This window comes from Lathamus discolor, chromosome 5, assembly GCF_037157495.1.
Source record: "Lathamus discolor isolate bLatDis1 chromosome 5, bLatDis1.hap1, whole genome shotgun sequence".
NCBI classification, from domain to species: domain Eukaryota; kingdom Metazoa; phylum Chordata; class Aves; order Psittaciformes; family Psittacidae; genus Lathamus; species Lathamus discolor.
Window position 1 is genome coordinate 45,271,399 of NC_088888.1, and position 13,414 is coordinate 45,284,812.

At 38.4% G+C, this 13,414-nt stretch overlaps 1 protein-coding gene across 1 annotated transcript in view; it reads right to left on the minus strand.

The window, feature by feature from the left end:
• Positions 1–12,040: 12,040 nt before the first annotated feature.
• Positions 12,041–13,414, minus strand: part of NOX3 (NADPH oxidase 3) — a 39,050-nt gene continuing 37,676 nt past the window's right edge. The window contains exon 13 of the mRNA XM_065679094.1: positions 12,041–12,167. Within this exon, the coding sequence (XP_065535166.1) occupies positions 12,041–12,167 (127 nt within the window). The remainder of the gene's footprint in view (positions 12,168–13,414) is intronic.

Sequence of the window (13,414 nt, forward strand, 5' to 3'; positions counted from 1 at the left end):
GACATTAAGTTTGTGACTTGTGCACTGTGGAATAAATTAAGGACCTCTCCTTTCTGCTAAGGTGCTCACTGCTCCTAAATCACTTCTGTTGTCTACCATGGTTCCCAGTGTATATGCACAGAAGAAAGTTGATCCAGTCTAGAAGGGGAGCTGCCTAGAAGTTCAGGAGGAGTTGACAAACTTAAGAACTCAAGACTTTAGGCTTTTAGCTTTTTTGGTTGTCTAAAGCCTCAAGTCAAAATTTTATCAGTTTTCTGCATGTTCCATCATTTCCTCAGGGCTAGAGACATTGCTGGAAGCAAAACTTTGTATAGTGCAAGGTAGAAAGCTATTGCAAAATCAATTATTCATCAGGGGAACATGCTTCTGGGGGAGCTGCACAAACTTCTGAGCTGCAGTGATGTTGTCCTGAAAGAACATTTCCTGCCTAAGTCATCATCAGTAGACATCTTCACTCACATAGCTACAGTCAGGGATGGCTGATCTACGCACCATTTCAGTCATGCAAAGACAACCCATACATGCCCAGGGTATTTCTAGGCCTTTCATATGACTCTGGAACATCTGTAAAGAAGCTGCTGCTATATTAGCCTTCCCTCTCCTTGTGTGCCACTATGTTAAGTGACACATCTGAGCCCTGTCCAAAGGCTAGAAACAGAATTGTTTGTTGCTGGGCCTCCACAGGCTTTACAACTTCCTACAGCCCCTGCTTCCCTAGCACCCATTCTTCCATGACTGTGGCCTCATTGTCCACATTTGCTCCACTGTGGGACTAATCTTCATATCTTCTGACTATTACAAAAAATTGCCAAAGCCTTGCTGGTTTGCATCTCACAAGCAATCTTAGTTTGCATAAATCACAACAAATCCAAACACCATGCAGAAGAAGATGCTAATTCTCCTTCAGGGCAGCATGAGGAAGCCTTCCAGCTATTCCTGGTTGAGGACAAAACTGCTTCACTGAATGACCTCTACAAATGCTGAGCCCTCTGGTATGCTTCCTCTGCCCCCACTTTCCCTTAGCTTCTTCTGAATTACAGTGTGCTGTTTCCCAATTCAGTGAAAGGCCTCATACCTTTAACATGGGTTAGTATTGAAAATTCTAATCTATATATGTCATATATTTATGTCACATAGATGCCTGCATTGTATTGAAAGTCAATGTGATTTAGTCTTCTAACTCAATTCTTTTTGAAATGTTATTTTTGATAATCCCATGTATTTGATGAAAATTCCAGTTGTAAATATAATTGTGATTTAGTTGATAACCTAGCCAAGTAAATGTTATGATTTTCAGCAGCTGTAGCATCATTTAGAGACATCAGCAGATGTGGTTTTATAGCCATATACATCTGATCGTCTTCTCCCAGCCTAAACACACGTTGAAATCTCATTCTTGCCCATTTGAGAAAGCGAAGTATCCAAACAAGAGCAGCTAGGAATGCAAATAAACTGGAAGAGTTTGAAAGGACTGTTATGGACAATGTCCCAAGTTAAAGTCATTTTGCAAAATATGAAAGTAACTTGGAAATATTCCTGTCTCATAGCCTATGTAAGAATGATCTGTGTTGTTTCCCACTCCTAAGGGAAAGCGATCTGCTCAGTCTATGCTTGGTTTTTATTTTTATTATTCTTCCAGACATCTGTATGGACAAATTCTTCTGGTTAAAAAAATATGAATAGTTGATGCTGCCAGTGTCATTGTTGTGCTTTGATACTAGGATATTCCAGTCCTTTATTGAAGCAACTATGTAAGACTGAGCTGACAAAGGTATCTCCTCTAGAGCTTCCCAGCAGAGCTGTGCAAGGAGTAACTGTGCAGATAATTAAAGGATGCTTTTTGCATAAAGCTTTTTTTTTTTGTGCACTATTAAGTTGTTTTGTATTTAAATATCTTAGGTGATCTTTGTTTTGTAGGAGATTTTAATTTAATTGTTCATCTTTTCCCTTCCCATAGCAGAATTTAATCATGTGCTCCATTCTTTTAGTGACTGGGAGGAATTTTAAGGGGCAGCATACTAAAAAACTAATTCAGCTGTGGAGCTGCTATAGTTCTGGTGGTTTGGGTTCAACCCTACATGAGAGCATTAATTAGCTTCAGTTCATGAAGCAAGCTTTCAATAACTGAATTTCTCAATTCATGTTGTCTTTTAGAATAGTTTTCATTCCCCTGCTTAACAGTCTGTCCCAGTGCTTTGTGGTGTTGTCAGCTAGCAGAGTTGTACTTACACAGTAAAGTGTGAATTACTTCTCCCCCTCCTCCCCAACTTATTTTATTGACAGGGAATTTTGAAAATTTATAGATCCATTTTCTCCGATGAGTTTCATTTTTTGTACACTAGTTAACACCAGCCAAAGGAAATAGGATATAATCAGCATAATAAAATGCCTTCTGTTCTCTTCCTTGCATCACAATTGCAAATGTTCATAAATGTTTTCTCATTACTTCTGCAGGAGGTGAAGTGTACTAAATCCTTCCTCCCCTAGCATTAATTTAATAGAAAATATTAGTGGATTGAATGAGAAGGAATGAATTTACTCTGTAAATAGTATTATTGCAGACACAGCTTTAGTGTACCTCTAAGTAGGGTAATAACCAGATACCATTAGGACTTTGGAGCCAGTAAGAGAGGTGATAAAGAGTTGGGATGAAGACTTCGTATCTGATTCTTTTAGAATTTATTTTAAGCTGTTAATGGAGGGTAGACATAAGAAGTAGCAGGGTCCACCTTTGTAATCTTAGAAAATTCTCTAAGTATAGGCAAGATGGCAGAAATCAGAAAGGAAGCAAATATAGGGTGGCCTCAAATAGTCAGAAAGGGGTAAGTGTATCCCAGAAAAATTAAGCAGAATTTTATTTATTTATTATTTATTACTTGTTATTGTATATTCTTTTCATGAAATATTTGAAGAGTTTTAATACCGTTGAGAATTTCCTGATGTTCTACATGAAAATGAAATCTTGGCTCTTCTGACAGCACATTGCTGTGCTATGTGGTGTTTAGCTGGATCCTGTTACAGTGTGAGGCAACAAGCATTTTCCTGTGCTCTTTGCTCAAAGTAGGATCAGGCTTGAGTCCAGCATCAAAATCTGTACTCAGACATTTAGATAATGCCACTTAGTAGAAAATCTTGATTCTTTTCTGATACTTTTTTTTCTTTTAACCACCTGTTTTATCACAGAAATTACTCATTGTATGTCAGGGGACCTACTTTTCATGCAAAGACTTTATATCATACATATAATTTGAAGAGTGAGCAAGCATGTATCATGCTGGTCCTGGGAATCAGAATACTTGCCTTTCAAACCATGCTGCCTAGTAACAATATTAACCATGGCAACTAATAAGATAATAATTCAGTTCAGTTTTATGTTAATTCAGAAAGCTCACAGACATTTTTAAGGATCATGTAAACTATACGTAATGCAGTTTATGGGAGAGGATGATTGCTGTAGTAGCTCAAGGAATAGTTTTGGTCCTGAAGACTGTGGTTTAATCCTTGTTCTGCCATTTGAGAGCTTGAGGCAAATCGCTTAGTATTTCTATGTGTCAGTTCCCCATCTAAAACTGGAAGTAATAAATTTTTGACCTGACAAGGATATTATGAGGAAACATACATTCAAAAGCATTTTGAGCCCCAGAAGGACCATTACATCTTTTACCCTTGGTGCTTTAGTAGCAGCAGCCAATAGTTTGAACTCAGTAAGTGAGTTGCACCAATAACTTCAATTTAACTGAGCCTAACTTGTATATAGTGAGCATAGATCTCTTCTAGAGTAGCACCCAGGCTTGACTGGATGACAGCAAGAGATAGAGGTTTCACCATTTCCACTGGGGCCTTCTAGTAGCTAACCACCTCCTCTGTTGCAAGTGAGTGCCTATTTTCCTCTTTGAAATGGTTCTGTTATGCTTTAAAATATGCTAGATTAAAGAGCCTGCTAGTGCCTAGATTTTCTCCACATGAAGGTACTTGTATGCTGTTATAGAGTCATCTCATAATCTAATTTTTGATATGCTAAACAGATTGAGCCATTTAATTGCAAGGTGTTTTCTGAAGTCCTTGAATATGTTTGTGACTCTTTTCTCTACCCTAATTTCCTAACATCCTAAGATGTTCAATAGAATAATTTGCAATATGCCAGCATTAGTCTCATCCCTCCCATGTTTAAAGGAACAATTATCTGTTTTGCTGCATTATTTTACTGAGTGATTGTGATGAGATGTTTATCTAGCAAAACAAAGCCTGAGTTTCTTCTTCAGTGTCACTAATTTCCAGAGTCCAGCAGTGTCCTATGAGTTTGGCATGCTTCCCATGCCCTGAGGTGTGCATCTTCTCAGTTGCCTGTGTTCAGACAGTTTATCTTTGAGTGACTGCTCTGTGACTTTGCCCATTTGTTAAAGCTTTTGCAGTATTCAGACCTTTTTTGGTGAAAGAGGCTAAGAGTTTAGAATAAGATTACGTATTTTAGATCTTGGTTGAAACTGGTTGGCAAATTAAGCAGTATTTGCTGAGGAGTAGAGGTGCAGAAAAGAGAACCAACCAGTAGACAGACAGACACATCCTAACTGCATAAATCTTATTTCTTTAAGGAACCACATTACAACCAGTTATTATGGAAAATGCAAATCTAAGAATTGAGATTGGTCATACTTGGCTCCCCAGAAAAGGGGACAACCAGTTTCATACCCCTATATAAGATTTATTCGGAGAGCAAGGCCAAGGAGACTCCCAGTTTCTTCATTAAACCCGTAAGAAAAGTCTCTTCTAATTAGGAAAAACTTCCCTGTGGAGGCATTTGGTGTCTTGCTTGAACAAAGCTCTCAAGATACGGACTGAGCCTTGGGCATTTGTCTAATCCCCTTGTAACAAAAACCCCATCTTAAACGCTTTCAACTAAGCATAAGCACAAATGCTCTCCTGAACTGGAGCCTTGTCTAGTAACATTAATAATTGAATATGTATTATATATATGGATATAATTGCATCCATCCCCAAAAAGGTGCGTCCCCACTTACAGGTTTAATTATTGATGGCTGCCTAAACATATAGCAATAAGACAGTTGGCATGTGGTAAGGCACTGGCTATTTGATTATAAACAAGTCAGACAATTTGAAGTGAATTATTTTTTTTTCCTTCAAAGTTCAGTGTTCGATATTTGCAATATATCATTCTGCACTGACATTGACTAACTGAGCCAGATTCTACTGTCCTCATTTTGGCAAAACTCCAGTTAATTTCATTGTCTGGACTCCAAAGGTCTGGTTCCAGAGAATGCCAAGGAGATGCAGTTTCTTTTGGTTTCACTAAAAGTTCTCTCAGCTCAGCATCTCCCAGCATCAGACCATTTTTAGATTGTTTTCAGGCCTGTTTATGAATGCACAGTGTTACAGAAGGATGATGATGTACTTGCTCTAATATATAGGGTGGCCAGCATTTGTGATTATGCTTGATGTCTTTTTATATAGATGCATCTTTGTAACGATGACCACAGCTTCCATTAAATAATAAAATATTTGATGTACATTCCTGCCAGAGAAATTATATTTGGGCATGTTTGTATTACGCAAGGTCCAGTTCAGTCAAATCTAGCTGTTCTCCACATGATTTATATTTGAAGTAACTCCTGTATTAACTAGTATCACAGCATACATTTGTTTGTTTCATCCTCAAACCTTTGATATTGCATTCAAAGTTCTCCAGCTGTGCCTCTTAACTATCTTCCTCTTGCCAGTATGGTAAGGAATCTAAAAAAGAGAGATCTTAAATGGCTAACTCTACATTGGTATGCGTTCTGTGTAGCCCTATGAATTTCCTTAGCAGAACATAAACTCAGAAAATTGCATGGATATTTTCCTAATATTAATGAGCAAATGATGGGCATTCATCAGTCTGAACAGTTTTATCTAAATGTAATCTAATTGTATAGTAATGTATAATTAATGAGTGTGATGTGTTGCAGGTTGATTGTATGCCTGTGACCTTTTAAATTCAAAGTTTGTCTTTAATTTTTTTAACCTTGATCAATTCCTGGAAACATGAGAATAAATACATTGTTCTTGTTACCATAAGAGGGAGTTGTGGACATCAGCTTCTGTGACACCTAAACCAGATAGATTTCTACAGATTTCCTATGTGCATTCATGCTACAGCTACTGTATGCTAATTTGCACTCGTGCATGTTCCCTTATTGTTGCTTACAAAGTCCCACTTTGTTCAGGCTTTTTTGACAGCAGTGAGGGTTTTTGCAGCCTTGGACAGTAGAAAGAAGAAAGATCTGCTCTTGTGCAGAGAACCCCTCTCTCAAGCAAGGGCACAGGCCTTTGAATGGACCAAGATATTCAATGTTCAAGGCAGTGATGCTGGGGAATGATCAGCAGTAGGCTGAACACCAGGACTTCTGTCTCAAAAGAACGGGCTTGTGTCTGCCCTCTTTCCTGCTGATTTGCTATATTCACATAATAAAATGTTCAGATCTGTGTGTTTGTCATTTGACCAAAATAAGAGAAAAACTTTACTCAAACCCACAGTTTTTTGCTTAATAGAAGCTGTAAGACCCCTGAAAAACAGACTTTTATTAAAGTAAGTGCAGTCTCATTTGTGTACCTTAAGACAGGCATGACTGTAAATTGTCTTTCATGTTCAGAATTACTGTACCAGAGAAATGGTCTTTAGACAAGAATCAAGACAGTCCAGTAGTTTAACAGCTGAATAATACAGATCAGCCTTCAGGACCCAGCCTTGAGCCTGACATCAGTCTTCTGTGCATGAGCTTCAAAGGAAACCGTATTTAGTCCTCTAGGACAGTAAAAAGATTGTTTGAAGTTAGTAAAGCTCATGTGTAAGTATTGGCAGGCTCTGGGCTTTTATCCTCAATGAATACAAATGTCTTACCATGTTAGAAGTCATTATTGTTTAGTAATAATAGTTGCAAATACTTGAAGCAGATAGCCTTCAAAATATGCTGACTTGAGTGGCTGACTATACTATACAACTTTTGTTTGCTTCTATATATTCTGGAAGGCTATTAACATATATTTTAAAGTGTTTAAGCCTTTTTGTCCTTTCCTGTTTTTGAAAGGAGAAAAAGTATGTTTCCATGTCAACTAACACATTTTTTCAGATATATTAAGACCATTGTGTAATTGAGATTTTTTCACCATAAGGTGTAATTTGTTGAAGGTCAAGAAGACTCCTGTTAGATAGTCTTAACTAGTTAGAGTTTTAAAATGCAGATCATCAGTCCACTGTCAGTGAACATGATCAGTAACATGTAAGTAGACATTCTTGGAAAATTATTCTTTTTGTGGCTGCAGCTTTAGTTTCAATAAATTGAATGCTCAAATTTATTCCACAGAAATGCACACATAAGTGCTTGAAGGAGTTAGAGTTGCTGCTGCAGGATAGATAACCTGACTTTGGTGAGAAAGCCTCAGCTCAGCCAATTTTCAGCACTAGGAAGGTTCAGGCCAGCCAGTCATTTGTAGAGTGCCCACCACCTTACATGTGGTCACCAAGATGACTTCACACCTGGTATTTGATGGTCTAAGAAGTGTCAGGAGAAGAGCTGATGACCTAGGGACAATTTGCCTTTGCTGCATATGGGTTTGCTTTCCTTATTAGTTGACTATGTATGTTTCATTTAAGCTTTTAGTATTCAGAGGGCAAGCTGGGTGGAAGCACTCACATTTTTCTTTAAATTTTTTCTGCTCCTGAGGAAACTCGGGTTAATTTCCCTCAAAAAACCCCACAACCCAATGCCCCCCCCCCCCCCAAATAAGCCCAAACCAGACCCAAAAAACAACCCACACTGAAATTGTTTACCAGTTTTAATTATAAACCTACCATGTTATTTAGCTTATTATTTCTCCAGTGCATGTGACCTGTCTTTAAAGCAGTTCTTATAAAATCTCCTACAAATCAGGAGAACTCAAGCCTATGAAAAATTTGTCACTTTTTTGCTGTTAACAGTTGTCCTGGGTTCAGCAGTAGCAGTCATTTTTCTCCTTCTTAGTAGCTGGTGCAGTGCTGTGGTTTTGACTTTCAGCCTGGGAACAGCACTGATAACACCGATGTTTTTAGTTGTTGCTCAGTAATGTTTAGTCTGACCAAGGACTTTCTGAGTCTCATGTTCTGCCAGGAAGGAGGGGAAGCCAGGAGGAAGCAGAGACAGGACACCTGACCCAAACTAGCCAAAGAGGTATTCCATACCACAGCACATCATGCCCAGCATATAAACTGGGGGCAGTTACCCAGAAGGGCTAGATCAGTGCTCAGGTCAGGCTGGGTATCAGTTGGCGGGTGGTGAGCGGTTGTATTCTCTTCCCCTGTTATTTCCCTTATCATTATTACTGGCGGTAGCAGTGGTGATTTGTGTTATACCTTAGTTACTGGACTGTTCTTATGTCAACCCATGGGAGTTATATTCTTTCGATTCTCCTGCTCATCCATCTGGGAGCTGTGGGGGAAGAAGTTGAGGGGGGAGTGAGAGAGCGGCTGTGTGGCTCTGGTTTACAGCTGGGCTTAAACCACGACAACAGTATTTTGTCTTAACCATTTAATTATATCTAAAAGCTGGAAAGAAGCAAGAGAGTCCTTATAATGGTGATGATACAGGCACCATATGATGGACCTTCTATTATAAATGACGTTTTCTGTTTAATCTTTCAGTGTAAACTAAAGAGCAAACTTATTCAAATAATTTCTACTACATGCAAAATGTAGGAGGAGAGGGGGAGGGGGGAAACCCAGAACATAGAAACCCATGTATTTCAATTTATACTTGCTAGTGAATAAGCTTAAATTATCATAACACAACTTCAATCATTATAATACCATTCTTTTTATTGTAAGAGCCAAAGTAATTAATCTGTATATTTACGATCCTTGTCTACAATTAGTTTTCTGTCACAGGATGTGGTGAGTCTGTGCTGTTATGACTATATTTTATTTAATAATATTTTCCTATACGGTGCTGAATGCTTCCCTCTGAAGAAGCTGAATGGACAAATCCATGAAGATATCTTTCATTTTTCTTGACAGTGAATGATGTTTACATGTATAAACATAATAATAGTGTCATTACATATGTACTAACATTATCATAGCTGCTGTGTGCTCAATGTTATTCAAAACAAGGCAGGAAGCCAAATCTTCCAAGTTCCCATTTTGATTTAAATTGTATTTGTAATAAAGGGATTTTCTTTCAACTAAAATGAAGTTTTCTCCTAGTCCAACAAACCTCCCCACTTCATTTTTTTTTTCAATTATTATTATTTTTCCTCTATTCTAGGTCAGTCAGTCCTGACACAAGTGAAATTCTCCTCTGGTGGTGACAACAGCAGTGCTACTCAATGAACTGTAACAAGGGCTCTAAATGCATCTCCTGCAGCATACCACAGTGATTTGCAAAAGTGGGAATAAATCAAAGCAGTGAAGAGATGCCATGTTGAGCCAGAAGCTAAATGTTACATCTTGTTGCATGAGGCTAGGGGAAGAACAGATCCTGTTTTTCTGGCAGCACAATATCTTTGTGCTTGTTACCTCCGATCCAACCCCATTAAAACAATCATTCAGAATCTGCAGGAAATTGTCACCTCTTTCTTTGATGCAATGGCAGCTGGTATTGGTGCCTACACACATTTCTCATTTCCTTCAAGATTTTCAACACACATAAAAAAAAGAAGCTTAATTTATATTAAAAAATGTGTCAGCTTACCCTGAGGCTCAGCATGGGCACCAGGGGAAAAAATAAAAGATAAATGTCTCTAGGTGAACTGGCAGAGGCTCTAATTCTCCACTCACTCTACTGCTACACAGTATGCACCACATTAATCATTTCACATAGGCAGGCATTTAAAAATACTTCAACAATTTTAAAACAAAGATTCATTGCCCTAAACTTAATAATAATACAACTGTATCTTGTACACAATCTCTCTTCACACATACTCTATCCCCTAACAGAAGAGGTATAAAATAATATGGAGTCTTCTGGGACATAAATTTTATTATTCTGTTTCTTTTGTCTGTGCAGTTACGTCCCCTCTAGTGGGCATTTTGTGTGTGTGTGTGTATAAGTATACATATATAATGTTGTCATTTGTCTTACTTGAGTGTTGACATACACAGGATGTTTTCTACCTTCTGGTTTTATTGTGTGGCTGAGTAAATGTATTATAGGATGCTAGTTAACACCTCAGTCCAACTCAAATATAGTTTTTCTTTAATTTTCTGTGCTGGAAGATAGGGAAATACGATTCTCATTTTTCTAGCTTATGTGCACGTTACAACATTCCCGTATTTTGTATTTTGCTTCTCCCTCATTCCAAAATTATCCTGTGCTCCATGTACTTAATAGTGCTAAAGTCACAAAGCTAAGTGGGTGCAAGGTGGAAGACAACAAGCAAGTGCCTACAGGACAGCTGTAACACCTCTTCTGGAAAACCCATCTGACTGGACATCTATCTGAAGTGCCTGTACACTAACACATGTGGCATGGAGAGGACACAGATTGAATTCCATGCTTGGAAGGATCCCATGTGATATGGCCCCAGAGAAAAGAGGAGTCTAGGAAAACTGGATGATTTTCAAGAATTGCTTCTTCCAAGTTCAAAAATTATTCCTCTTCAGTGGAGTAAGTCACACAAATGTGATAGGACTCCTGCATGGACAAACAAATGCCTCCTGACAAAACTCAAGCACAGAGGAGGTTACAAGAGGTGGAAGAAGGGACAGGTAATGCAGGAAGAATATAGAGACTGAGTGTGGAGGGGTGGGGTTAGGGAAGCCAAAGCCCATTGGGAGTTGAATCTGAAAGGTGAAGGGCTAGAAGGGCTGTTACGTGTGCATGAAGAGCAAAAGGAAGACTAGGAAAATGTTGGTCCACTTCTGAATGGGATGGGGATGCCAAGGGCCATGGCAAAGGTAGCAGTACTCAGTAACTTTCACCTCAGGTAAGGCTGACCTTCAGGGGTCACAGGCTTCTCAAACAAGTGGGAAAATCTGAAGCAATTCAGACTTAGTGAAGGAGGATCAGACAAGGAAGCTTTTAAATAAGCCCGTAGAAACTGATGGGATTCACCCACAAGTGCTGAGGGAGCTGGCCATTCTTCATTATCTTTGAATGGTCATGGTGATGGGATGAGGTCCTGACAACTGGAAGAGTGCTCCTGTGTTCAAAGAATAAGCTTTGAGAAAGGGGTTTAGGGTAGATGATCTCTATGGGTGCCTTCCCACCTCGGTCACTCTGTCATATATCTGTGATTCTGTACCTATTAAAGCCCATTCTTCAATGCCCATGAAGCCATGTGACATTTAAAAGGCTCCTGGAACTTTCTTCCATAGTTTCAGTTGCCTGTCTCAGGACATCCATTTGCTGAGTGCAAAAATTTCTGGAGTCTCCTTAAACATACTAATTCTCAGAATGTATTAGCTTATGGCATGCATAAGCCACCATCACTGTGGAAATGGCAGGTTTAAATGGTGCATGGTTTGGTAAGGAAAAGGATTTGTTGGACAGTGTACATATAAACAGTATTGCTACAGCACAAAAAGGGATGTGGATATGGATGTGTGTGCAGTGGGAGGCTATAAGCAGTGCAAAATCAAAACACCAGGAAGGAAAAAGCTTTGAATGCCTGGGCATGATTTAAACAGCAGGAATGTGAGTATTGCCTGCGGTAGTAGTTTGATCATACACAACAGTGAGGAACAGTTCTAAATGTCCATTTTACTCATGCCTTTTGCTTCAGAGGTTAGTGGTTTGTGGTTGTTTTCACACAGATGTAGACAGATTCACAGCATCATTAACTAAGAAAGGAGAATTAGCTCTTCAGTTCTTTGAAGGAGAGGCTAAGGATGGGGTCCAACTCTTTTAGTGGCCTTAAGATGACATTTTTCTATTGAAGTTAATGTACCTATGTCAATTTACAGTTCCTAATATCTGGCCTAAATGATGCAGATTGAGTAGAGGACAGGAGAAAGTGAGATAAAAATACAGGATTTGGTAATACCTATTATACAGTTAAGAAATACAGCCTAGAAACTTTCTTTGTTGTAGTGAAAATGAACTCCTCTTGGATCAAGTGATGAATACGAGTTGCATGTCTTTTGAAGGATCTTAGAGAGATTCTTGGGTCCACAGAAGAATACTCCAATACTGTTGCTGTAATTGCAATAACAACAAAAAAAATGAAAGTTCGGAGAGTAAATGCATAAACTGTACCTTTTGGCTGCCTCCGGCTTTGCATCTTTTGAAATGGCTTTTTGAAAAATACATTTGAAAAAAACTTGTGTTACTATCACAAGGTATTACAGTATAATTATTTTAATACATTACTGTTTATTATGTCTTACTGCATTGTTTATTTGGATTGCTATGTTAGAAGTCACAAACTTGTTTAAATGGTAGTTATTTGGGTTTGATCTTCATAGCTTTTTTTAATCAGAGAAAAACACTACTTGGGCTGAAAAATTTCACTACATTTCCTCCAGCTGAGTTAATTTTTAGTATTTTTTTTTATAAAAATATACCCAAAATTCCTAAGTTTTCTTCCTTTTTTTTTTTTTCTTTCTGCTTTTATTTTAACATGTTTCTGCCTATGGGCAATTTTTAGATGTCTGGTTTAATAATAAAATTTGTAAATATGTAGTTCTGGTAAAATAAGGACATGACCAGTGTAACAAATAATTGTGTTCATAAGCACACAAGTCTGTTACAGCAAGCTAGAAACCTGGTTACTTGCTTCAAAATGCCTTAGAGGGTTTGCTTCTAAGTACATAGCACATATTGCTTTAAAACCTATATATGTACACACAGATGCACATGCTGTGTTGCTGGGGAAAGCTCAGTCTATGTACACACAGTGCAAGTGACAAGTGACAGCATGAGCTTCAAAAAGTTTGCTCCTGTGAAGGAGGGGCTCTAGATACGATTTTGGCACCCCAGTCATAGTCTCCAGAAGTAGTGCCAATGTTACTGTGGTGCTTGATTGCACTGGGTTTAACCTGGAGTGGTATATTCCTGCTAATCCACTAAAAGATACTTTTGCAGCCAAGGGAAATTCCACGGACCTAAGTGTGGGGATCCAAAATTTAGTCAGCTTGTAAAAGCTGATTGTTCCGTGACAGATTAGAAACTCTTGAGTTTCTTTGCCTCTTGAACCTTCTGTAGCTCAGAACATGAAAAGGTAGGGTATTTTATTTTCTCATAAGGAATCCATATGTCATGCAAGGTTTTCTTTAAAAGGTTCAACTATAAACAAGGGCATTTAGGTTCAGAACCAAATGCAGATTTTTGCTGTCATTTTAGCACTGGCTTTCTGAGGAAGTACCACAAGATCCAGTATAGAAAGTTAATGCTCTTCTCCCACCTTGAGCATCAGAAAACAGGTTTTTCTCAGTTGTACTTAA